This window comes from Maniola jurtina, chromosome 6 (genome assembly GCF_905333055.1).
Source record: "Maniola jurtina chromosome 6, ilManJurt1.1, whole genome shotgun sequence".
In the NCBI taxonomy this organism is placed as follows: domain Eukaryota; kingdom Metazoa; phylum Arthropoda; class Insecta; order Lepidoptera; family Nymphalidae; genus Maniola; species Maniola jurtina.
The window spans coordinates 3,655,409-3,681,358 of record NC_060034.1 but is presented as its reverse complement, the minus strand read 5'-3'; the positions used below and the strand labels follow the sequence as shown (position 1 = coordinate 3,681,358).

Here is a 25,950-nt window from a genome sequence, read left to right as displayed (position 1 = left end):
TACATTTCTAACGTACAACAATAAATACTTAAATATGAATATTAAAAAATTGATTTTAATAAAGTATTAAAAAGTTTTTAATATCTAAACAATTTTAAATAGTCTCCATTGCCGAAATTCGATCAGTTGTTATAAAGTTCTATAATATGTTTTATGAAATCACACAATAGGAATTAATACGAACGTTTATATCCAACAGGCCGACGGACGAGGACGGGCTGCAGAAGCCGCAAGCAGAGGTCACGGCGATCACGTGACGGCGCCCGTGACGTCACACACTCGCTTACATTTAACCCTAGGCTGTGATCTGTCGTAGAACTAATGTATAGTAACATAGAGTAGGACACCGTGCTTCTACAACGCGGGACCAATGCGTCAGTCGCCGGGGGTGCGCCGCCGTGCCTTCCAACTTCCATGTCATACTAGAATTATTGATGCGTTTACATACTTGAGGAAAAATATAGACAGATTTCGCGAACAAAATATGTATTCATAATGGCTGACATGACGTATACCGACGGAGTAGTGGGGTCTTTTTGATATCTACCTAATCTTAGCCTTATGACCTTTGACATATGGTTGAAAATGATATACCGAAGAGAAAACATGGAAAACCGCGTGCTGTCCTTGTGGTAAAGGAAATGAAGCTTAATTTGAATTGTTATTAATTTAGAAAGATGAAGAGCCTCGGATCTGTAATGTGACAATGACACACACCCCTAGTACGAGATTGAAATTAGAAAATGAAAATTGATATCGAGCTGAATGAAGAATCATTCAGCTACACGCAACACCATAGAGAGAGCTCGGTAATCACTCAGCTTACTAACTTTATTATAACTGACGCAAACTATTCGAGATGTGTTCATACTAGAGGCATAGTCTCTTCTCAGACGACATTATGGTGTCTCGCTTTACTGTCTATATTTAATCCTTTGGTTTAATTTATTTAATTCTAATTCTACTCCATCTACGTTTATTACTGGCATGCTATTGGTAAATAAACGCAGAGTGGAAATGCATTACTAATAGGTACCTAGATAAATAGCCTGTTGTATGCAAGGACTGAGTTTCACAGAGATCTGCCGGTTTTGTTGACCTCAAAGTCTTATTCAATTCAGTATTATTGAAACGTCAACTCGAGTATATTGATGCTATTTGAATATTCGAGCATTCAACTATGTTTAATAAGCCTTTGAAATAGTTACTTACTTCAATGGTTAGAATGAATATGAGTTATACTGCTTACAAAAATTACAATCAGAAAAGTAACCTTACACCCATAATTTTTGCAAATAAAGATATTAGTGTTCAGGAATCCAGCTTTCATTTATGGTTATGTTTAAAATCTTTAAACTCATCGACCAGTTTACTATATTTGTGATCATATAACCATTAATACTACATTCGTTTTCAAATAAAAGGCTGCGGTCGTGTACACTTAGCCCTAATTAAGCCTTGAGGTAGTTTTTGAGTATACAAAACTTCTCACTTAAGTTTTGACGCAAAAAATTACTCGAGGCTCTGCACAGTGGTTTCAGAAACCGCTGCGTTCTTTCGTGTTCATTTATGTTTGTGTGATAGAGATTGTAACCTTGACTGTAGAGTGAGGTATTTTTGTATGAGCTCGTGTGAACTAGACAATCTGGCTTCCTTCGTGTCATAGCTTGTAGCGTACTTGCCTTGTCGGAGACTGAACGCGTTTAGGCATCCTCATCTCGCCTTAACTTATAACTTCTGAATGTATGACGTATCTACGGTTACCTATTTAATCTTTGAGGTAGTTTTTAAACTCAATGTACTTTCTGGCGCCTTTCGAATCACTGATAATATTTTCATTAGGTAAGTAGTTCTTTGTAATATCTTGTTGATAATCGATTAACATGAGGGCATTATTCGATTTGAGATATTGTCGTTTATATTTTTCAGAAGTTATTCGATTTGGTTCAGAATGTGAGAAATACACTTGTTGCGATGTGTTCAAAAAATATCACATTCCATTTCCTTCTAAGTTCTAACCCTTATTTTTATGCGGCATGCCGTCTCGTTCTGTAGGAAAATATTAAGGATAAAATAAAATACATTGTTATCAGCTTGTTTTATTGGAGTTACAAGAATACAAATAGCGTACAAAAGCTCGATTAACAAGTATTACAAAGTGCCTTGCCTACAAGCGACCAGTGTATTTCCCGCTCACGACTCTGCCTATGTCTAGACTCTAGATGATTCCTAAAGATTTGACTATTTTTAATACTGTTTCTAGTTGTACATACATTAAAAATATATATATTTCTACAATGGATAATTGTTATATGTACAGTAGGATATTTTTATATACCTAAATAAAATATTTGTGTAAATATACTTTGTATGTTCTAAGACTGTTGTTTATTTTAGAGCTTTTAATTTGTTGAGTTTAGTTAAAAAGTAATTACTAAATAGGGTATCGATGAAATATGTATTTTCCAGTCATATTGATACTTCGCTGTAGTGTCTGGGCATCTTGCCATAATAATAATTATAATATTGAACATTAAGACCCGCTTGTTGGAAAGTAGAGTCGTTTGCTACAACAGTGCGCGTGGACTCTGGCACCTGCCGCTAAATGATCGCTACGTATAGTTCGTTTCACGTGAAAAGAGCAGAGCTTGTACCTGCGCAGTGGGTGATTCATTGATTTCGAGCATCTATACCCACGGCCGCATTGGTTAATTCCGTCACCTTTCACTTTCGCGGATTGTAGGTAAGACCAGTACAAGCGCATACACAAGCACTGACGTATCGCCATTCCTGCAGCCCATTCGGTTCTTCTGAAACAAACTATACGGCAGTCTGTACGATTTCACGTTAGACCATGCCACTTCGATGCGCGAACCATTCATGGATTGGAATTTTACACGAAGAAATGTAATTTGGACAGGGCTCGGAAGACTCGAATATGGCACGGTCTAATGTGGCTTTTGACCGCGCTCAAGCCCGCACGGTCTAACGGGAGTAATCCCTAAAGCGCGTTCATACTCGCCTAGTTCGTCGGTAATATAGCGCTTGGATTAACTGATATCCGTATGACTAGCCTGGCTAATCGAAGTTTATAGTCTAAGCGCGATCTCCACAAATTCCGCTTAGCGGCTAATGTGTTATCGTTTCTAATGAAAGTTAAAGGTCCTTCTTCCAAAGTGGCTGTAAATCAAAACTTGTAATAAAACTGTTACAATATATTTCATAGTAATTCAAATCATGTAATTAATTATGAACTTTGATATTTTAACAGATATTTGACGAGTGTTCAAAAATTGGCATATCTCACAATATCTGCATCACAAATATTTGACAATATGTATTTAAAATTTAAATAGTAAATCTATGTCTAGTTACAATGAGGTAGTAATTTGTCTTAATGTCTGACCATAATATACCCTATACCTAAGCGAGAGCCATTAGGACGCGAGGGGATTTGGTTATGCCGATTTTTGACACTATTAATAATGATTTATTTGTTTATAGTCTAGCAACAAATTATAATTTTTAGACGTCAAATAACATAGTGATACTTTAATACGCATTAGCGCGATTTAATGTAAACTCGGACTATAGATTGAGATATATATTATGTAGAATATATTTTGTAGAACTTACTACGGCTAAACTTGGGCGGTAAATATAAGAGCTATATTCTATTCGCGGAAAGAAGTTAGTAGAGCAATAATTTTCTCTGTCACGTAATTCCATACAAATGATACAGGCAAAAATCTGTGGGCGCTTCGAGTCACCAACGTTCTAATGTTTTTGGAAGTATGTTTGTTTGTGAAGAAATGTAAATCTCAGTGTGCTATAATAACTATATTGAGTCACATTGAAAACATTCCAAATTCAATTCGTAAACATAGCTTCGTTTGTGATTGGTTGGTGACTAAAAATGGTTAACGTCCACTGAGATTTTTGTCTCTATCATTTGTATGGGATTACGTAACAGGTGCTATACTAAGTTCTTGCCGCGGATAGAGTAGTTTCGAACCCATCCTTAATCATGCCGAAGACTGCGGGCGGCGTTCGGAACGAGTCAGGCATACACCGACCACAGTTGGATGTCTCGTGTAAAATCATATCTTTTTATAGTCTGAGGTAACAAGAAACCAATGATTTAATTTGCCATAATCAAGTAAACTATAGTAAAAACAATGCATTTTTTCGTTTTTTTTTTTTTTCAAACATTTTAAACTATATTTTAGGCATTTAATTGTAAAAAAAGCTATACTTTCAGTGTTCAGAATATTATGTTAGTTACCGTTTTGTATTATAAAAAGCGTGTAATCAAACAGTATTTTAAATTAATTCGCCTAGTCCTATCAACGAATAGTTTCGCTATTTTTATCAACTCGTGGAACAATACGTGCCACGAAGAATGAGCGATACGACTGCTTGTGCAATGGTCCGATAAATTGAGTCGAAGAACCGTTGTTCAAGGATTCGGATCAGAAGCCTTGGTATAAGATTTTAAATCTCACCGTTAATAGAATCAAGGCAGTTAAGGACCATTTTACTTAAAAGCTAGTGTTTCGACTCTAAAATATGTACTATCAACGTTGGTGAGAAGTAAAATCTCATACTGAGGGTACAGATCATGCATAGTGGTTTGTCAGTCACTGGTTGCACCGTGATATTGAGCTTGATTCGCCTTGCTTGACTAGAATAACGACAGTGCATTTTTAACTTTCATGGAAAGCTGTAGTCGTTTGAAATCGATCTTCCTGCATTTTAGACGTTTTTAAAACGTATAATGGCAAATATTATTTAATATAAGTATGATTTAAACTTATTGGCGATCGAGAAGTTAGTCACAGAGACATATTTTCCATTAGTCTTTCCTTACAGCTTACTTCTCAGTCGCTAAAAAGATTGAATCAAACTATACTTGCCCTGTTTTCTTAGTTATATGCATCCGACATCCGTACCTCGTATTATTTTTCATTGGTTTAAGATCAAGTATCTCCTAGAAAAGGAACTAGTCCCTATGAATCTGCTCGGGATTCAAACTCGCTATCCCCAACACTAGTTACAAATACGAGTAGCTTTTAAAATGACAGATTCGGACTTGCAGACTTAAGATGTTATGTAAACCAAACTTTATGCCTACCAACACTTGCGAGTCACTGTGCACAGTCAAACGAAAGTTGCAAATTCAGATTAAAAGGTTTGGTAATAATTATAGTATTTTATTGTATGGACGCGGACGCGATGTACGGATGCGCCCGCATTTAGTGTGTATGAAGACAACGCAGAAACAAGCACTGTGGTGACTAGAAAATACATTTATATTCATAGGTGTTGTTTTATAATAATAATAACAAAATATTTAATTTCATTACAAAACTTGTTTTATTTTCCGCCCTGAAAACTTTTCAAAGTAGTTGCTATTTAAACAGAAGTGGCAAGCGACGGAAATATAATATTGGTCCGTTCATACAGCATTATTATAATGAAGTATTCCAAAAGTTGCTAATAAACGTTACTGCAAACAAGACGTGTTTTTATGCAAAGGATAGCTATTAGAATCTGGCCTACTAGACTGGAAAAGCGCGGCTAATTCAAAACAATATGTTAATCAGTATGGCAGCCCCAATAAATAGACCTGGAATAACCTATTTTGACAGAACAGAAATTCAAATAAAGGAATTGTAAAGTATCAAAATAAGTCAGGTCTGTTAATTTTGAACATACCGCGCTTTTCCAGTCTCTGTTTTCGTTTGGCTGACTAGCTACCAAGTTTAAGAACACGCCTGTAACGTCTTTAGCAGTGACGCATTCGTACTTTATGCGTTAGCATAAAGGCGTTAATCGTTTCGCTAATTTAACAATAATATAAATTCAAAGACTTGGCATGGCGGTGACGCCATTCGCACCCACGTCGATATTTCAAACTTCATACGGCAAATGGTACTGATTCTGATCGCAACTAAATTTTAAAGTATTCTCGTCTTTTTCTTACCAATTTTATAAGAAAAAGACAGACAAACTTAATTTAATATAAAACTGTCAAATCTCATGACTAGATGTCAGTCGTGAGCCTAAGTATTGTTTAGTAGCACTAAAATTTATGGTATTTAATTTATAATTCATCTTCCGTCCTACTGTAGCAATATTAAAAAGAAAAAGATGCAGATACTTTAAATTTAGTCTAGAGAAAAACATCAGAATCGGCGCCGAATCGAATAATGAAGCGGACATATCTGCGCCTCGACACTTCTGTATAAAGCGCGCCTTAGATAACCTTATTGGCTAAATTAATCGTAATATTATTTGGCTAGTGTTGAGGTCTTTTGAGTATGATATAATTTGTTAGTATTGGAGATTCCAGATATGTTAAGACACAAACCATTTTTCATCAAAATATTAAATACACAATGGTATATTTTGGTAGTGCAAAAACCTCTAAACTGCATTGAATTAAAAAACTTCTAAACTTCATTGAAAAGACGATGATAACCGAAAAATAGTGGTTTCATCTTATACTATACTCTATCCACGGAAAAAAGTAAAAATCTCTCTCTGTTACATAATAATCCCATATAAATGACAGAAACGAAAATCTCAGAGGGCTTTGTTAAGCATATTGACTCACCAACCAATCACAAACATGTTTTCAAAAAACATTCGATTCGTAAACAAAGTTATGTTTGCGATTGGTTGGTGGATCAAAATTGTTAACACCCACTGAGATTTTCGTCCCTGTCATTTGAATACACGTAACAGAGAGATCCTCACACTAACTTCTTGTGGATGGAGGTTTAGTTTGGTGATTTTTGTACAACCAAATTGGCACTAACGTAAAATTAATGTTTACCGAGCAGAATGTTAGAAGTTCCCTAACTACATTAATTAGCATAAAAACAATTTTCCAATCACATTTATAATCATAAAAGCATCGGAACTTTAATATATTGTATATTATTAAAAAAAAATTGCATTGCAATTTAACGTTTTCATCTTGTCTTGCAGGAAAACGAAATTTGAGCGTCGAGTTTTTCCATATAATAACACAACTCACTCAATTTAGCGAAAAAAAATGGTGACTTTAATTTTAAACAAGGACCTCTATTTTACCCGGACGCGGACGAATAAAATCGTAACTCGAAATAATATTATAAATTTTTGCAAAACAAATACTTAAAGTATATTTGGTTGGGACCTGCCAAATTTTTTTCGTGCAAGACATGGAAATAAATCAATAATAATAATAATAGCTTTAGCTACGCTCTATGACTAATTATTATGACCTGAGCAAATCATTATAACAATTTTAACATGTATACTCAAATTGAGTAAAAAAAAAAAAAATTAATTGAACAACAACGCTAGATTAATTACCTAGTAAAAATTCACAGCACTAGTTTCAAAATTGCATTAGCTACGTCCATAGTGTGCTCATTAACCAAGACTATATCGAATTTGTTGGTGTAGTTTTGTAGGTTAGCCTCCGTGTTGCGGCCTAGGAAGCCTATCTTGACGATGACGTCACAATGCTCCATCCCTTCCGCCATCCCCGCGTCGCCGATGTTATCCCCCAGTAAGAGAACGTTGTTACGCGTTTTGACCATTTCGTAGTATTCCGTGCCCTTTATGGCCGCCTCGTTCTTGTTGTACGTGTGGATCACGTCCCCTGCGATTCCGATCACTGAGTCGTTTTCGTCCAACGCGAGGAAGTTTGAAATTACCTGCAATAAGATGAAAGTAATAAAATCATTTCAAAATAAAGGAGCAGTGTTGTATACAGTATAACGCATAACTGAGTAGGCTCCTGCGGCAGCGGAGCGGTGCGGAAGGAGACGCGAGAGCTCATTGATACGTCGACTGGTGACAACTGTCACCCCTCTTGCGGCTCCACTACAGCGCAGGAGCCTGTAGTTTATGATGATGCGATAGAAGACAATCGGATTTATAGATTCTACAATGAACTAATACATCGTGCCTCGAGTGTATCCAGCAGTGAACATCTATCCGATAATGAAGCACAATAGCTAAATAGTAAAATATGTATTACTAAAATTGAGTAATTTATACTGGAACATCCTTAGTACTCTCGCACTCGTACTCAAGAACTTTAATTTTATGAGATATTTTCTTACTGTTGCTTTATGAACAAAATTCTAAAGATATTGTTAGCAGCCATAGGAGTCTAATGTGAAAGAAAGATAGACTGCTAGTAAAAATAGGTAAGAAATCGTACTTTAACGTGGGGCCGCAGAAAGCTGGCAGCGCTGAGCGCGGCCACCACGCTGTCGCCCAGCCCGGCCGAGAACACCAGCACCGGCACCGCCTGCCGCGAGCTCCACGCGATCAGCTCCGAAACACCCGTCCTGATACACAACAACCGTTGCTTGATTCAAGCTGTCTAAGTGACATTTTTCTAGAGTAAAACAGATGTACGAGCGATATTTGCGCCCACAAATGAGGCAGCTAAAACTGCAAATTCGTAAGCCAGTGGTGCATCTCCTAAGTCTTGTGAGCGAGGACGTCAAATAAAACCACATCACAAACATAGCGACCATCACATTGTTAGAGGATGATTTGAGTTATCAAACATTATTTATTGATAGAGTAGTATAGACTAATTAATTACTTGATCTATCAATAATTATCTGATTGGTTCAAGTATCTAGTACCATCAAGTATCTCCACTTCAATTGACAGGCACCTAGCTGATCTTATGCGATTTATATAAATTCTATAAACCATAAAATATTAAGGGCATTTTCATATTGACTGGAAAATGACAATGGCATGGCATAGTGTTGGTGGTACAGCAAGCAGTCAGTAGTGGGAGGTATATGAAATTATATGAACACATTTTCACACTAAATGGCTGCAGCATTGGCACTAGCATAATAAGAAGTTTGTACAGCACCTAAAATTGCATGGGAATATTTTTTAAACATATCAAGAGATTCTGCAATTGAATTATATTGAAAATTTAATAACTGTTTTTTCAAAAAAAATACCTACATTGTGATTTATGACATACATACCTAAAACATTCGACCATTTTCTGTCCCACTTCAATAAGTTCATTTCTTGGGAATTTTACACCTCTGCAACAAGTTTTTTTTTAATTTTTAATTATTTTGTAGTAAATAAAATATTTTTGCATAATTATTTGGACTGTAAATCAAATTAAATGAAGAAATGTGATCTAACCATTACTTACTTCAGTAACTTGTGTGCAGCCAAATACCAGGCAACCATATGTTTAGTTTTCTCCTCTACACTCATCACAGGGTCAACTTCAATGGGCTTGTACTTCTCCGCCAGTCTTAGTTCTTCATCCTTGTACTGTTGTGGTACTGATGGACATTCTCGGAACATGCCTGAATATTAAACATTTTATTACTTATTATAAAGACATAGATTTTATTACATATGGATACTTTTCAAATTGTAACTTGTGGTATATGAAAAGTTAATTGAGAACCTCCTCCTTTTTGGAAGTTGGTTAAAAATTAGCAGTATGTTTCCAGTATGTAGATAGGTACCTGTTTAATAGAGACATCTTTCCAGAGATTATCCAGCCCTTCCAAAAATTCTGTTGGATATCTGACTGGCTTGCTATATAGAGTGAATAGTAATAAGTATTTTTCCTGAATAAGGACTAACTAGATCTTTGTAGTCAATATCAATAGTCGACAGCGGATAGACTATGAGTCAATTTGCTAACCTGATTAAAAATTAATACTTTATAGAAAACTTAAAAGATTTTTACTTACCAAAACTAGTTAGTACTATCTTGCCATTATCCATATTATGCCTCGTCAATGTATGATCAAAATCTGTAACTATCTGTAGTTTCTCAGGGCCATCACGTATAATTTGATTTATTTTTCTCAGCAGTTCATCCTTATTCCGTATGTGGACGTTAGGTCTCTCGAGTTCTTTTATTTCATTTAGGTCTGTTAAGATCTTCATGTCTGAAAAGACGATTTTTTTTAATTCAAACTGATCGTAAAATCAGACCCTTTGCAACTTTCAGAGCCTGAGATCTGGGATCGGACTGCGAAAATTGTGAGATCCTAGGCCACTTACCTCGTATTTTTCAGACAACAGCTACTCTCTATTTTAAAACGTAGTCTAAAACCTTCTTAGTTTATGTAATCCTGAAAATAAAAACCACCTTTCCTCGTATTTTTTTATCAATTTTAAGAATTTACGAAATATGATCACAAAAACACAATTTATTGCCGTCAAGTGATTACAATTTACATACCTACTCTTTGATTTCCGTATGATTTTTTACGTCCTGCCAAGGTCCTTTCCAAAGAGTATGTCACAGATAAGTGATAACTATTGTACTCGTCTAGTCTACGAGTATGTAATCACTAGGTTGGACTTCGTCTGTGGTGGCGTTTGCTGGCGCGCGTGTTGTGCCTTTTTGGAGTGTTTTTTGTTAGAAGTGGCCGGTTTTTATGTTCTGCTGGTGTTTATTGGTGGTGGGACTGACTGGGAAGCGCTCTAGAGGGGCGCCGCGTGTATGTCGGTGGGCGCCGTCACAGAACAGATGAAGTCCATACTTATACAACCATATAGGTAGTTTCACTAACTTGTAATTATTAACCCTAGACGCCCAATGTACGTCGTTTTGACGTATATTCTGTCGAAAATTCGCTATCTCTTTCTTACGTTCGATCAGACCACCGTGATTTCCCGAACCAACTCAGTGCCCGCCGAGACCTAACGCGTGACGGTTTTGGTGCAACGGTAAGTGCCGCCATTTTATTGTTATAACAATTTTGTACGTCATATCGACGTATGTTTAGGCTTTATGCAATTTTTGAGATTAATGTTTACGTTTCGATTTGTGTTATTTTCGTTCCATTATTTACCAATTAATCAAATAATACTTATTTTTTAGGTTTGTCAAGAAGATGGCGTCCCGTCAACCTTTGAATCCAGATGAAATAGCATTGATTTTGGAACAGGACGAAGATTATTCTCCTCAAGATACAGACTCTGAAGAGGAAGATTGTGTTTCGGAAGATGATGTCAGGAGTGACTTTGAGGACGACGTGGTTGACGTCATAGAAAATACAACTCCAGAAGATAGGCTAGAGGAGCCTGAACAAACTGACCCTTCCTCAGAATCCCATCAACTTGAGGTAACACCATCGTCTTCTCGCAGAATAATAACATTATCTCAACGTTCGATTCGCGGAAAAAATAATAATATATGGGCGACAGTAAAAGGGCGATCTACAGGCCGAACTTCTGCAATAAATATTGTACGCATAAATAGAGGGCCTGCTCGAATGTGTAGAAATATCGTTGACCCTTTGCTTTGTTTTCAACTATTTATCAAAGATGAAATCGTTGAAGAGATTGTGAAATGGACAAACGTTGAAATGGTTCGAAAACGCGAAAACTTGAAGGAAATTTCAGCAAGCTACAGAGATACCACTGAAACGGAAATCTGGGCCCTTATAGGAATACTCACGTTAACAGCTGTAATGAAAGATAATCATTTATCCGCTGGTGAGTTGTTCAATGCTTCGTTCTCTGGCTCTCGCTATGTCTCTGTTATGAGCCGAGAGAGATTTGAATTTCTATTGCGAAGCTTGAGAATGGATGACAAATCTTTGCGAGCAACTCATCGACAGGAAGACGCTTTTATTCCTATCAGAAAGATTTGGGAAATATTCATCAATCAATGTAGACTGAATTACATACCTGGCACACACTTAACTGTTGACGAACAATTGTTGGGTTTCCGCGGCCGGTGCCCTTTCCGTATGTATATACCTAATAAGCCGGATAAATATGGGATAAAATTTCCAATGATATGTGATGCTTCAACAAAATACATGATAGATGCCATACCTTACCTTGGGAAAAGCACGAAGACGAATGGTTTGCCCCTAGGAGAGTTTTATGTGAAGGAGTTGACTAAAACAGTGCACGGATCAAACAGAAATATAACATGCGATAACTGGTTTACTTCTGTCCCACTGGCGAAGAGCTTGCTAAAGGCTCCGTATAATTTGACATTAGTTGGGACCATACGATCAAATAAGAGAGAAATTCCGGAAGAAATAAAGAATTCACGTTCGCGCCCGGTAGGTTCTTCAATGTTTTGCTTTGACGGACCTTTGACTTTGGTTTCATATAAACCCAAGCCATCAAAGATGGTTTACTGTTTATCGTCGTGTGATGAAGATGCTGTAATAAATCAAAATAATGGAAAACCTGACATGATATTATTTTACAATCAAACTAAGGGTGGCGTTGATTCATTCGATCAAATGTGTTCCTCGATGTCTTCTAAGAGGAAAACTAATAGATGGCCTATGGCGGTTTTTTATGGCATGTTGAACATGGCTTTTGTGAATTCATATGTTATTTACTGTCACAACAAGTTGGCTAAAAAAGAGAAACCACTTAACCGAAAAGATTTTATGAAGAAATTGAGTACAGAATTGACAACGCCCTGGATGCAAAAAAGATTAGAGGCACCTACTTTGAAAAGGACCTTGCGTGAAAGCATAGCAAGTATACTGAATACAGAGGCACAACCAATAACACAAAGTTCCAGTGGTGAGCCAGAACCAAAGAAACGACGTTATTGCGGTTTTTGTTATTATAAAAAAAAAAGAATGACGAAAACACAGTGCTCTAAGTGCAAAAAACCCATATGTGGAGAGCATAACATTGACATTTGCCGAGACTGTGTCTAAAGACTGAATTACACTATGAGACTGTCAAGTATTGATAAGAGTACATTTTATTATTAGAAAAAATTTAAAAGTAGTTGATTTTTTAAGAATTTATTTAATTATAAGAAAAAACTTGAGAGGATCTCATTTTTTGTTAAAATTTTGTAAGTTTGCTACACATATCTTTAAAAGCTATAAATAAACATAAGTACTGATGAAATTGGATTTTTTTTATTTCAATACAATGTTTTTATAATAAATAATCCACAAATAGTACATTACTCTAAGAACATAATTAATTATAGGCCTTTAATTACCACACGTCATTTTAACGTATGATTGGGCTTTACGACCTCATAAATATAATTGGGCTTCTAGGGTTAACTACAAACTTGACATTGGCTAATCAGTGTAAGTGGTAAAGCCAGACGAAAGACAAAAAAAAATCACTACGTTGTCCTTCACTTCATTCGAATCATTTGATGGTTTTTGTTTTTTATTTTTTTAGTCTGGTTCATTCCTTTGATTTTTGCAGGACTGAAATCACCTGAAATTATCAGTCCAATGTCCATAGAGCATTGATCCGTGCCACAGAGTTCGTAATAAATAATATTATTATGTCAAACTCAGAATAGGACTTCGTCTGTGTTTTTTGGTGCTGGAACCATGCTGGATCCATGCTGGAACTGACTGAGAAGTGCTCTAAAGGGGCGCCGCGCGTATGCGGCGAACGCTGGTACAGACGAAGTCCCAGAAGTATGTATAGTTTCCCTAACTTGTAAATAACTACAAACTTGACATTGGCTAATCTTTGTAATGCCAGACGAGAGAGAAAAAATAACTCAGAATTGGCTCTTATAAAATCAATGTCAAAGTTGAAAAAACAAAAAACAACTTGAAAGTTTCAATCAGGACTTCGTCTGTGTTGGCGTTTGCTGGCGCGCGTGTGTGACTTTTTGGAGTGTTTTTTGTTAGAAGTGGCCGGTTTTTGTGTTCTGCTGGTGTTCATTGGTGGTGAAACTGAATGGGAAGCGCTCTAAAGAGGCGCCGCGTGTATGTCGGCGGGCGCTGGCACTGACGAAGTCCATACTTATACATATAGTTTCCCTAACTTCTAAATAACTACACACTTGACATTGGCTAATCAGTGTAAAGCCAGACTAGAGAAACAAAAAAAAAATAGTTTCAATCAAAATATTTTTATAAATAAACATCGAATGATATTATTTTGTTAAATTAATATGGTTCAAAAAGTAGTAGTTAGTTTATAAGTGCTTTGTTGTACCTGCTTAATTATTTAAAAAGGTCCTTCATCAATTACCATGATAGATAAAGAGGTTATTGCAGTGATTTGCTTTCAATGATGTATCATCAGTGTATCATATTTTGTTTTCACACTTAGATGGTTTATATAAATCTGATTGAGTTATCTCCAAAAGAAAAAGAAGAAGGATGCCTCGACATGATATGGAAAACATTCAAGTCATACGTAAAGCAGTTAAACTTTATGAAACTAACCGCTGTTTATGGGACCCAAAACAAAAACATTATTTTAATAAAATCAGTAGGGAAATAATATGGCGTAGAATCTCAGCTGAAGTTAATATACCTGTTCCTGAAGTCAAGAAAAAATTAACTTCCCTATTAGGATCATACAGACGCGAAAAATCACGTGAAAACAAAAGCAAACTTAGATCAGGTAAGTACCTATTGTCTTACGAGTATTTTAAAACTAGGTACTCGTTTTTGATTACCCCTGAATATTAAACCATGAAATAGGTACCTACTTACTTGTATTCATCTGACCACTCAACATATTTATGTTTGTTATATGTAATAATTGATTTTTCTTGTTAATGTTGCCTTTTGAAGAGTGGTCATTACTGGATTCTTAGTATAATCTACAGTCCAAACATGTGAGAAAGTCCCTATGACTCACACAAGCCTTGAACAATAGAATTCTCCAATAAAATAGGCAATTTTTCTATTAAATTTTCCAAACTGTAATGTACTTATTATTTTCAGGAACAGGGAAAGTTTACAAGTCAAAATGGTTTGCTTATCCTTGGTTTACCTTCCTTACAAATAAGAACATACCAAGCAATACAGAAGATTCTATTTGTGATGTAAGTTTATTGATCTTTTCATTAAAGAATAATATGTAATGTTGACTATATCATGATTCTGCTGTGTTATTATTATATACCTCTTTATTAAGTAAATATACTAAAATGTGTTTTTCCAGGAGACTCCTGATACTTCTGAAACAAATGCTGATCAAAATAATGAAGATTCTTCATACATTGAATTTCAAGATATTCAGGATAGGACTGACACAAATCCTGAAGATTATAATGAAAGTTCTTCATTTCAAGATTCAACTATTAAGAGTAAATGCATGAAGACTTCTAAGTTACAAGATGTAAAGCTAGAATCACCTAAATCTCAAAATGTAATGGTTGCCCCGTGGGCAAAAAGCAAGATTAGGAAAAGACGTTTAAATGCAACAGTAACAAGTAAATGTAGCAACAGCAATGTAGATCACTTCACATCATTTGGCAACCACATAGCAAACGAGCTGCGCAAGTACGATGAACACCTTGTACCTCACATAAAGAAAGCTATTTTGGATATTGTTTTCCAAGCTGATACTGGTCAGTTTCCTGTTCAACACAGTTACGCGTACACTTCTGGCTATCACACTTCATCACCCTCTACAGACCCTATAGCATCCCCTCCACATGTTCAAAGAGAAGAATCTTCAGATTCAACATTGCAACAAAATATGGATTTTGACTTGGATGAACAAAAAGCATCATTGTTGGAGTAAATGTTACATTGCAGATTTTTGGGATTAATTAGATGTTGAATGTTTGGATATACATTACATTATCAATACATACTAGAAGATAAGTATGTTAATGATACAAAATGTTGAGCAAAGCTCAGTAAAATGTACAAGGTCTGAGGCACATTTGCTGGGAGTCAAAACAAATGCGAAAGCACTTAGACACGCCGCGTGACAATTGCAACCAAGTTAGTACATTACACTGGTGGAATTAAAGTTCAATTTACTTTGAATCATTCCAAAATTGATGGATAGTGTCAAAGATGCAAAGCAGCAACCTCTGCTGACATCATTTATTATCTTCCATGTGATTGATTCAGCAGACTTTAACATACACATTTTGTGTATTGAACGCAGGCACATGCAATCACTAAGCTGATCACATAGGTCATGATTATTTATCATATCTTCATAGCTGTAAGGGTTTTTGAACATCAAATCAGTTCTAGTGACCAAAAACTGGTTATTTTCCACTCTTGCCAGTAACACAGCTTGCCTGATGCCAAGGTTATCTACAATTCTGCTGGAATTTGACCATACCTTGGTCTGTGTATATGAAACCTAGTATAATAAAATGAAAGTACAAAAAAGCTTGTAATCAATTTAATATATTTATTTCTTTTTTTTTCTTTTTCACAGTCATGCTTCACTTTGTTACATGATTAATAAAGGTTACATTAATTTAGCTGAATTAAAAATATATTATGCATACATTCATGTAGCTTTAAACAAGAAAAACTATAATTTTTAGCCATAATTTGAGATTTTACATCTTGAAAAGTTTGTAGTTTTTAAATTTTACTGTAAAATGAAAAGCCTTATTCTGTGCTTTAAAGATTTCAAATCGGGGCGCAAGCCGTAGATATGTAGGTAGGTATATGACGATAAAACACGGCTGCGAATTTTATCTTCGATACTAGAAAAGCTCATACTGGGGCAATAAGGGTAATAGTTGACAAATACAATGCATACAGGCAAGTTTTAACCAACTTTTGAAGAATACGGAATGGGTTGATTTTTACCTTAAATATTACAAATACTAAATGATGATGGAACTAATTGATAGACATAGTATGCATTTATCGCAGTGAACACATTACAGTTACTTACAGCTATTATTTCAAATACATAGGGGGCGATTTTTCAATCTTCAAATAACTTTTATCTGAAGACTAAATTTGAGGATTGACAGGTGTGAAATCCGCCAATACGTCAAATTCATTCCTCAGAAAACAGTTCTTTGACAGTTGAAAAATCGGCTCTTATTCAGAAAACAAAGCCATAATAATCAATTTATGTACACATTAAGCCACCTCACGCCACTCGTATCTTGACTCAAAACGCGTGGCGTGGCGTGAGTTGGGAATTGACGTGTTAAAGTGTTTCCGATAGAGCAACTGTATAAAATAATGTCAAATTTATTCCTCAGAAAAAAGTTATTTGACAGCTGAAAAATCGGCCCTTATTCAGAAAACAAAGCCATAATAATCAATTTATGTACACATTAAGCCACCTCACACCACGCGTATCGTGACACAAAACGCGTGGCGTCGCGGTGAGTTGGGAATTGACGTGTGTTTCCGATAGAGCAACTGTATAAAATAATATATGCACTCTTTGCTAATCCTGATCTTACACAAATGAAAGATTACCTACTTTTTAATTAGAATTATACTTATCAAGACTTAACAACATAAAATATCACTAACATAATATATACTATAGCTCTATTTAAATGCCAATAGGCAAGGTTTTGATTTAAAGCCACTGCCTCGACGACAGGTTGGTGGAGCAATGATACAATACAGTCGTCAAGGATAGCACTACCTATATAAATGAAGGCATATTGTATCATCATCGACCCCGCCTCTCATCCCGCCCACAGCTGACGTTGAGGCCCGCGCCCTAAGTCATCTGTCTCTCTTCATTTACAATAATAATTGTGCATATACTCAATCCAGGGAGAGAAGTTTTATAGGGGTCTCTGTGTTACGTAATCCTATATAAATGACAAAGACAATTAAGTCAGTGGGCGTTAACCATTTTGAGTGGCTAACCAATCGCAAACGAACCTACGTTTTCTATACTACTCTTATTAAAGAACCTATCCCTATTAGAGAACCTATGTTTTCAAAAAATATTCGAAATTCAACTCGAAAACATATGGTTATTACCCTCTGAATTTTTATCGTTTGTATGGGATTACTAACAGAGAGAGCCCTATACTAACTTCTCTCCGTGGATAGAGTAAAATAATGTTGACAAGTGACAACATATTGAACATTCTTCTTTTCTTCTCTATGACTCTTTGTACTGCGGTGATGTGGTCCGCAATAATACCGCCAATGTCAATTCAGTAAAGAAAACAATGTTATATTTAAGAAAACCAACAAACAATTATTGTTTATTGGTCTTGAATTCCTTTCTTGAGAGACTTCCCCTAACCTTTGCTAGACCTTTTAAATGTCAAAGCGTGCCTGTCAGCATTTGAATAGGGTAATAATAATTTAATTTACTAAAGTAAACTTAAAAACAATATGTTTCTGATCAACTCAGATCCGGAATTTTAATAATACAAAAATTGTGTTTGTGCAAATATTATCTTTAATTTTTATATCCATTTATGGACAAATTAAATACAAAAAAAAATTTTGTGTGGTAGAACGCAAAACCGAATCATTTATTCATTATTTATTGATCTAAGTTCTTATTGAGTCAGTTAATGGGACCACTCAAAGTAAAAGTAGAAAAATGAGATTGTAAAAAATTAGATTAAAATAATTGTGATTATGTTTATGTGATTGTGGTGTTGTGTTGTGTTGCAACGAAATCTGACGCGACGATCGACCAATCGGAGCACGCATTGAGCGAAGCATGTCAAAGCGGCACAAGCCACAACACAGATTGCACATCTTCATACTATTCATCAACAACTGATAGAAATAAAGAAGAAATCATAATTTTATGAAACTGTACAGTTGTTGTTGGGGCTTGCGGGAAGGTTTCGACATAATAGCATCAACGTGTATGCGTGCGAAACAAAACGGCATAGCTTCAAATGCCGGGCATTAAGCTAGTAATAAATAAATCGTACATCAATATACAATGCGCCATAGAGGACTTGATGAGGAAGATTATAGTGATTGTTTGGTCCTTTGAACGTGCGGGAGTCGTGGATCAGTCGTCGCTTATCCGCCTTTGCTTTTTCTTTTTACTCTTCTCCATCGCTTCCATTCGCATATCTTCTAAGTCTTCCATTATGCCTAGAGAACAAAAGAAAATATTTGTTGAGTTCAGGTATGAATCTAGTCACATTCGGTGAGCGGAAAACGCATGAAGTTTTCTTCAGATATAGCCCTAATATTTCAAATTGTGTGTTGCAGCGGAATTCCGCGCGCGGAAATTCTCTTCCGAGTTTTGTAAGTACATTGCAGAATTACGCGCGCAGATATACACTTTACGGCGTTTATAAACTGAGGTTGATAGTAGAAAACATTTTTCTATGTACATTTCTTAATAAGAAGCATAGCTGTGTATGTATATGTTGTGCAAACCTGGCCACTCAAGCGTGTTATTTTGTTCGTGGTCTATTCCTACTATTCTACATCAATGGGCTGACGCAGGTTTGGTCATTCACTCCCCATGTATGGGAGCTTAAAGTTGTCTCTCCCGTTTAAATAGAACATAATAAAATGATGAAAAACGTGTTAAATGCGTTGTGTGTAAAACTTACCAATCTTCTTGCTGATGTACTCTTCGCGCTGCTGACGCGAGAAGCTGGATTCCATCGAGGGGTCGTCGTCATCGTCCATGTACCGGTACCTGCGTTAACAAACAAATAGACTTGTAACCCGAGTCAAATCAAATCTAAACAAGTATATAAAAGGAAAAGGTCTGATCGATATCTAAGGGAATCAAAACCTATAGGGTACTTCTCGTTGACCTAGGAGCTTGAAATTTGGTAGGTGGCATTGTCTTATAGCAAGTAAAGACAAAAATCCGAAAACTGAATTTGTGGTTGCATTACAAAAAAAAATTAAAAAATGTAATTTCTTGTACGATGGTTCGAAACCCTTCGTGTGTGAGTCCGATTTGCACTTGATCAGTTTTTTTTCTGGGCTGTTTTTTTTTAGACTTCGTTGAGATTGACCGCCGTGGCCGAAATTCGAACAAAATTCTAAACGCAGTTTCATTGAAGGTCACTCACTTGGACTTGTCGTAGCCGAATATTTCCTTGATGTGTGTAGAATAGTCCATATTCTCGTCGCCGTCGTCGATGAAGTCGTCCATCTCTGAGTCGTCTTCTGACTCCGAATCCAGCCGACCTGCCCATACAAATTTTATTACTATATATTTTACTTTAACATAAAGATGCTATTTACTTCTTAGGCCAAGGAAATCTAGTAAAAAACAAGCGAAATTCCGCTCGAAAGTATCATACGGAAATGAAGGAGAACACTTATTAGTGCCTTCCAGGTACAAAAGGTTCACTCCACAAATGTTTAAGTAAATTGCGATTATGCTACGACGCAATAAAGTGCAATTCAACTTGTACAGTAGGTACTACAGCCTAATAAACTCCTCTATCGCGTTAACTAAGCTTTCTCTCTTATAAGAAATGCCCGCGACTTCGCGTGGATTGAGATTTTAAAAATCCCATGGGAACTTTTTGATTTTCCGTGTAAAAAATATCCTATGTCCATCTCTGGGATGTCTCCTCAAGATACACAGGATGTTTTTTATCCCGGATTATAGCTAATAAGCTATCTTTACACTAAATTTCGTCAAAATAGGTTGAAGGGATGGGCCGTGAAAAGCTGGCAGATAGACGCTTACACCTTTATGAGTAACGCAAGAGATAAGAGTAAGGTAAAAGTTGTCGTGTACCTAAAACACATAATTTTTATTGTTATTGCGATGAATACCTAATAGAACCGATTGACGTTTTGTTTTTCTTTTCACAATGGAGCAATATCAGAGCAAGTGAGAGAAAAGCTTTACACAAAAAATCAAAACCAGATCATTACTTACGTTTTGGTTTCTTCCTAATATCATCAGGATGAGGTTTCCTCTTAACACCTCCCGGTGGGAATTTACTTCCATTCTTGCCCAAAGAATTAACATGTTTATCGAAATCGAAGCTATTGCTCATCGGAGCCTTACTCGAGCCTGCTGCAGGTTTGGTTTGCATTAACCGCCTATCATCAGGCCTTTTGCTATCTGGTAACTTCTTATCAGGTCTAATTCCGTTAGCTTTAGGAGGCCCCTCAGTGAATGAACTTTTCTGTTTGGCTACACTAAGTTTGTCCTTAACATCATTTCTATTTACAACATCCTTTCCTATTTTCGGAATAGGTTTACCCTGTACATGTCCATTACTAAGTCTTTGATCACCCTTCTGTGGCACACTTAACCTCTTCTCATTTGAATTTTTGTCTATTCGGTAAGTATTCTGACTCTTAAGATCTATACTCTTTTTAATTTCATGCTCTCTTGCACCCATCTTGGTTCTATCTATGATTTTATCTGATTTGATTTTATCGGACGATTTTTCTAACTTAGCTTTAGTTTTGTCAAGCTTTTCCCTTTCCTTATATTTCTCCATTTCTCTATCGATCCTGTCTCTTTCAGCCTTTAATTTTTCAAATCTTTCTTTCTCTTGTCTCAATTTCTCACTCTCTATTTTATCTCTCTCCGATCGTATTCTGTCTTTCTCTCGCTGTATTCTATCGGCTTTCTCCCTTTCACTGTTATGTTTGTCTTTGTCATAGGTTTTGGGAGGTTCACTTTTCTGGTTGCTAGAATTTCTGTCCCCCAGTTTGGGAATTCTGCCGAAACCAACAGGTTCAGGTTTTTTTTCTGGTTTTTCTCTTTCAAGAGTTCTCTCTTCTTTTACAACTGAAATGAATTAATATTGATTTTTCATTATTGTCTAGAAATACATGTTCAATTTAATTAAATTTTTTCATATGGAGTTTAAAATTCGAAAATGCTATTTTCGAATTTTAAACTCAGTTGCAGTTAATAAATAAAATTAATCAATGAGACCGGTAACGCGATCCTGTATCCTGATTACTTACTCTGTAATCCTGACTGACATACTGCGAAAAAAATCACCAAAATTACTAAACTGTTTGATATTTGTGACAACTAATTACAAAAGTTTTGCTGAATAATAATAATAATTGTAATTAGAGTATTAATTGTAACAAATAATTTACACTAAACTATAAATCCAACAATTCGATTGTAACGAGCATTAACGACATTTTAGGATGTATAAATATTTTAGTTACTTATAATAAATAGATTTTTGTTAGAATTTTGCTCAGTGGACCAAAAATTCACTTTCGCGTGGTTCCACGTTGGTATAGTGACGGTATAATATCTGGATATTTACTAACCAAGTTGCCAGTGACTATATTCCTACCTTTCCGGCCGGACTTCTCCGCGTCGAGCCGCTCCTGCCTCCGCTGGCGACGCGCCATCTCCTCCTCATACTCTCGTCTCTGCTTCTTGGTCATGGGTCTTTCAGGCTCCGACTCAGCAGCGACCTTCTTACCAGCCAATTCCAGTGGCTCACTCTTCTTTTGTTCAGCGAGTTTTAGCAGTTGGTTAAAATCCATGGGAGGCGGCGCCGGTTTCCGGAATTTAGCTTTCTCCGGCTTTTCGTCCTTTTTCTTTTCCGGCTCGTATTTTTGCGGAGGACTCGAGTCTCGAGTCGAATCTTTGTCTATGAGAACGTTAAAATTTAATAGAATATTGTGCCAAAAAATATAAATAAAATATAATTATAAGAATTTACTGAAATGTCAAATTAAATTATTTTAATTAATGGTGGGCGAGACTGCATTGAGATAAATCCCATCGCTAGGCTAGCTGCAGCCAGCCTGCGCCTGTCAGTTGGTGGCGGGTCAAAACCTGGCGGGCGGGCGGTGAATACTACTTAGCTTACCATGCAACCGCCAGTCCGTTTAGGGACAAATATAGGTATTAGTGGGTGCAATTTATCTATTGAATACTGAATTTTTTAGTGGGTGCAAGCCCCACATAACCCCTCTGTAGGTATTAGTGGGTTCAAGCCCCACATAACCCCTCTGTTTCCCCTGACGGAGGGGTATGCGTTAGGCATTTCCTGTGTATAAAAAAAACTAAATAATTGTCTTACCAGCATTCTCAGTCCTTCGTCTCCGCTTATGAGGCACTGGGTCATCTTCATGTTGTAAGGCATGCTTCACTCGCTCCCGAGTTCCATTCAAGTCCTTGTTTATATGACTACCTGGAAGCATTAGTGATACTTATACAATGTATCTCACTTAGCACTACCCTCACTACCCAACTCATAAATGCGAAAGTGTTTATTTGTTGGATTATTGGTTTGTCCTTCAATCACGTCGCAATGGAGAAACAAGGTTTTTGCATGGGTATAGTTAAAGGTGCATAGGTGCTATATACCGGAAAATCAAAAGACTTTCCAGATAGTGATTTTTAAAAACCTAAATCCATACAAAGTCGCAGGCACCTGCTAGTTATTGATAAACACATAATATTATACCCAAACTCAGTGTGATCACTACTTAACAGGTACAAGTGTAGACAACATAATAAAAATAATAATAATATAATATAACAGTTATCAATAATATACCGCTTGAAGGAAATTTTGGTTCATCAGGCATCTTGCTATACTTCTGCATCATTTTCTCGTAATAAGCGGCTGCCTCCTGCGACTCGTAGCCATAATCATCTTGGTCTGGCTGGTCGGGGCCCTCGCGTGTGATGGCTGTGTGCTCCGTATCAATTGCATCGGCTATCACCGACTTATTGGCAGACTTTATCACCTTTAATGTCTTCTGGATTTTCCTTAATGCCTAAAATTATTTAAGTATATTGTTATTTTGAGTTTCATAACCACAAGATAACATCTAACAAATATATTGGACATCTTAACAGATTCCCAATACAAAAACTGTCATAATGTCAAAATTTATTAGATAAAGTTTATCTAGTGGTTGTGAAACTAGCCTTTAATGACTAAGGCAATTTATCCTTGTCCTTTAATATTATTATATTAATATTTTACAGTGGTATTTTTTGTCATAAAACAGCCAAACAAGAAAATAAGCTTTTAAAACCGACTTCAAAACCACAAACACTAAAAAGTAAAAAATAACTTTTGTTCAGCTACACTTGTTATTATTTTATACTTTTTAGTGTTTGTGGTTTTGAAGTCGGTTTTATTTTTCTTTTGAAGTTTTTTTATTTCACAATTTTTAGTGGCCCCACTGTACTATAATACAATAAACAAAGCCCAGTTAAAACCCTACTGTTTACTAAGCTATTACACTGATCGCGAGCAATTTGCGAGTCCATCGAGAAAAAATCCATTGAGGAGTTCTGTTCTGCATCTCCGAAGATATTCATCAGATCTTCACCAAATTTATATGGGACCACCTGCACAGTATACCCTTTCAAACAAAAAAAAAATTTCCAAATCAGTCTAGGGGTCTTTGAGTAATCGGGGAACATACATAAAAAATAAAAAAAAAGATTCCGACGAATTGAGAACCTCCTCCTTTTTTGGAACTCGGTTAAAAAGAATAAAAAGCTTTTAATAAGAGTCAGGACCCTCAACAGATATAATATAAAATTATCATATCATCCATTAGTAATGGTGATTGGTCTGCTTAACACATTCTCTTCTGTGCTTCAGTGTTCAGACATCAGACAGCATAAGCTTTGCATGCCACAGACAGAAAAAATTGCTGATGGTTATTGGAGCTGAGCATGATAACTTTAATATAATAATCATCTAAATACTGTAACATTTGAAGATAAAAAAATAGAGCAAAATCTACCCCAGCGCAAAAAAATTAAAGTAAGGGATGACTTCAAACACAAACTTAATACAGAGGCTAGAAGGATAGAACCGGTTTTTTTTTATAAAAGTATTGCTTATTCTGTAATTTACTGTAGCACACATCTACTGTATGAACAAAGAAAACATTTTTAATGTACATGTGTTGTGCCTAATTGTATTGAAAAACCTAAGACACTTCACAGCTAAAGTGTTTATGAATCTATGTCAATGTCCAATACCAAATTGATAATCTCAACCTGAAAAGAATACAATTATTATATTTTTTATATACATACCTTTGGGTCTCGCATAGCAAGCAACTCTTCTTTTTTACGTTGTATTTCTAGTTTTTTCTGTCTCTCCTCTTCTTCTTTCTTAGCAAGAAACTTTTGTATATTAGCAGAGAGTCTGTCCTTTGACTTTTGTTCTTTCTTTGGAGGATCAAACCGAGCTTTATAATATGAGCTCCCCTAAAAACATTTTATATACCAATTACAGAAACCATATCTCATTGCATGTATAGTATTACATCAACGAATTTTAGTAAACAAATTTAAGGATAAGAATACTACAATAATCAAGTCGGGTAAAGGGGACAATCTGAATAAGCGATTACAATTTATTCGCAACGAAATAGCATTGTATAAACTATAAACACAATCCAATGATTCGATGTTTAAATGAACTTTTGCCAATTCAATACGGTCCTGAATGTATAAACTTTCGCATATTATTACCACGATAGGTCGCAAAAGGAGAACCAAAACTTACAACAGATGACTTCTCTTGTTGATTCCGTTGGGCAGCCAAAAGCGTCTCGCGGAACTCCATTTTGGCACTACTAATTAAATTTTTGCTAGCAAAGCTCAATCACTTCAACAACATAGCAAAGTTTTATAGAATTATTTACGATTTTTAGCTAAATACGTGTCAAACCTCGACACACAATCCAGCCATTTTCTGGAAAGGTACTGACCACAGAGAACAGATTTTTTTGTTTATGTCAGCCAAATGTCACAGCTGTATAAAAATATTATATTACAGATGGACTTCGTCTGTGTTGGTGTTAGCTGGCCGGCGTGCTCTGCCTTTTTGGAGTGTTTTTTTTGTTGTTAAAACTGACTGGAAAGCGCTCTAAGGGGGTGCCGTGCGTGTGTCGGCGGGCGCCGGCACAGACGGGGTCCATACTTGTATAGTTTCCCTAACTTGCTACAATTATAACTAACTTCAAACTTGACATTGGCTTATCTTTGTAAAGCCAGACGAGAGAGAAAAAAAAATTACAGATACAGATAAAAATATCCTTCTGTTTTTTTTTTAAATAGTAATGCCCATTGAATCATTCTAAAATCTAAATCATCAATGTACATCAACATTAAAATAATTATTGCAACCCAATTAAAAAATGTGTGGGCCACGTGACGGCACATGTAGAACTTGCAAAGCATGCGTGCCATTTTCATTTCTGACGTTTCCTTCATATTTTAGCCGTGAAAGGTAACTAACTAACTAACATTTTCACATCAGAAAATTATGTGGAACATAAA

General features: G+C 36.0%; 5 protein-coding genes across 10 annotated transcripts in view; 3 read left to right on the top strand and 2 right to left on the bottom strand.

Moving 5' to 3' along the window:
• LOC123866178 (phospholipid-transporting ATPase VD) overlaps window positions 1-6,940 on the top strand; it is a 78,493-nt gene extending 71,553 nt beyond the window's left edge. For both annotated transcript variants that reach the window (XM_045907574.1, XM_045907573.1), the window contains exon 16: window positions 200-6,940. In XM_045907574.1, the coding sequence (XP_045763530.1) occupies window positions 200-257 (58 nt within the window). In that variant the 3' untranslated portion in view covers window positions 258-6,940. The remainder of the gene's footprint in view (window positions 1-199) is intronic.
• Window positions 440-10,325, bottom strand: LOC123866184 (7-methylguanosine phosphate-specific 5'-nucleotidase). 2 transcript variants are annotated; one of them, XR_006796151.1, is made up of 7 exons: window positions 10,075-10,249; window positions 9,759-9,959; window positions 9,203-9,362; window positions 9,024-9,086; window positions 8,225-8,354; window positions 793-7,712; window positions 440-761 (listed from the first exon to the last, which is right to left on the bottom strand). XR_006796151.1 is itself a non-coding variant. In XM_045907584.1 (7 exons), exons 3-7 carry the CDS (start codon window positions 9,955-9,957, stop codon window positions 7,377-7,379), a joined length of 888 nt encoding a protein of 295 aa, XP_045763540.1. In that variant the 5' UTR covers window positions 9,958-9,959; window positions 10,075-10,145; window positions 10,256-10,325; the 3' UTR covers window positions 440-7,376. The 2 variants fall into 2 exon arrangements, 1 of the variants encoding a protein (XP_045763540.1); XM_045907584.1 differs by adding an exon at window positions 10,256-10,325 and having other exon boundaries at window positions 440-7,712; window positions 10,075-10,145.
• Window positions 6,590-16,765, top strand: LOC123866183. 3 transcript variants are annotated; one of them, XM_045907583.1, is made up of 5 exons: window positions 6,590-6,600; window positions 12,746-12,756; window positions 14,147-14,394; window positions 14,721-14,821; window positions 14,941-16,765. In XM_045907583.1, exons 3-5 carry the CDS (start codon window positions 14,148-14,150, stop codon window positions 15,523-15,525), a joined length of 933 nt encoding a protein of 310 aa, XP_045763539.1. In that variant the 5' UTR covers window positions 6,590-6,600; window positions 12,746-12,756; window position 14,147; the 3' UTR covers window positions 15,526-16,765. The 3 variants fall into 3 exon arrangements, with proteins under 3 accessions (XP_045763539.1, XP_045763538.1, XP_045763537.1); XM_045907582.1 differs by lacking the exons at window positions 6,590-6,600; window positions 12,746-12,756 and adding an exon at window positions 13,883-14,000 and having other exon boundaries at window positions 14,098-14,394; XM_045907581.1 differs by lacking the exons at window positions 6,590-6,600; window positions 12,746-12,756 and adding an exon at window positions 13,883-14,032 and having other exon boundaries at window positions 14,098-14,394.
• Window positions 10,914-12,716, top strand: LOC123866254 (piggyBac transposable element-derived protein 4-like). The gene has a single exon (XM_045907707.1). It carries the CDS (start codon window positions 10,914-10,916, stop codon window positions 12,714-12,716), a length of 1,803 nt encoding a protein of 600 aa, XP_045763663.1.
• A 360-nt stretch (window positions 16,766-17,125) lies between the features above and the next one.
• On the bottom strand, window positions 17,126-25,383 carry LOC123866179 (protein SPT2 homolog). Of its 2 annotated transcripts, none has more exons than XM_045907575.1 (9): window positions 25,175-25,383; window positions 24,700-24,873; window positions 23,192-23,414; window positions 22,712-22,822; window positions 21,974-22,276; window positions 20,575-21,441; window positions 19,751-19,868; window positions 19,277-19,365; window positions 17,126-18,806 (listed from the first exon to the last, which is right to left on the bottom strand). In XM_045907575.1, the coding sequence occupies exons 1-9, from the start codon at window positions 25,232-25,234 to the stop codon at window positions 18,721-18,723; spliced, it is 2,031 nt and encodes a 676-aa protein (XP_045763531.1). In that variant the 5' UTR covers window positions 25,235-25,383; the 3' UTR covers window positions 17,126-18,720. The 2 variants fall into 2 exon arrangements, with proteins under 2 accessions (XP_045763531.1, XP_045763532.1); XM_045907576.1 differs by having other exon boundaries at window positions 21,974-22,270.
• Between the last annotated feature and the right edge of the window lie 567 nt (window positions 25,384-25,950).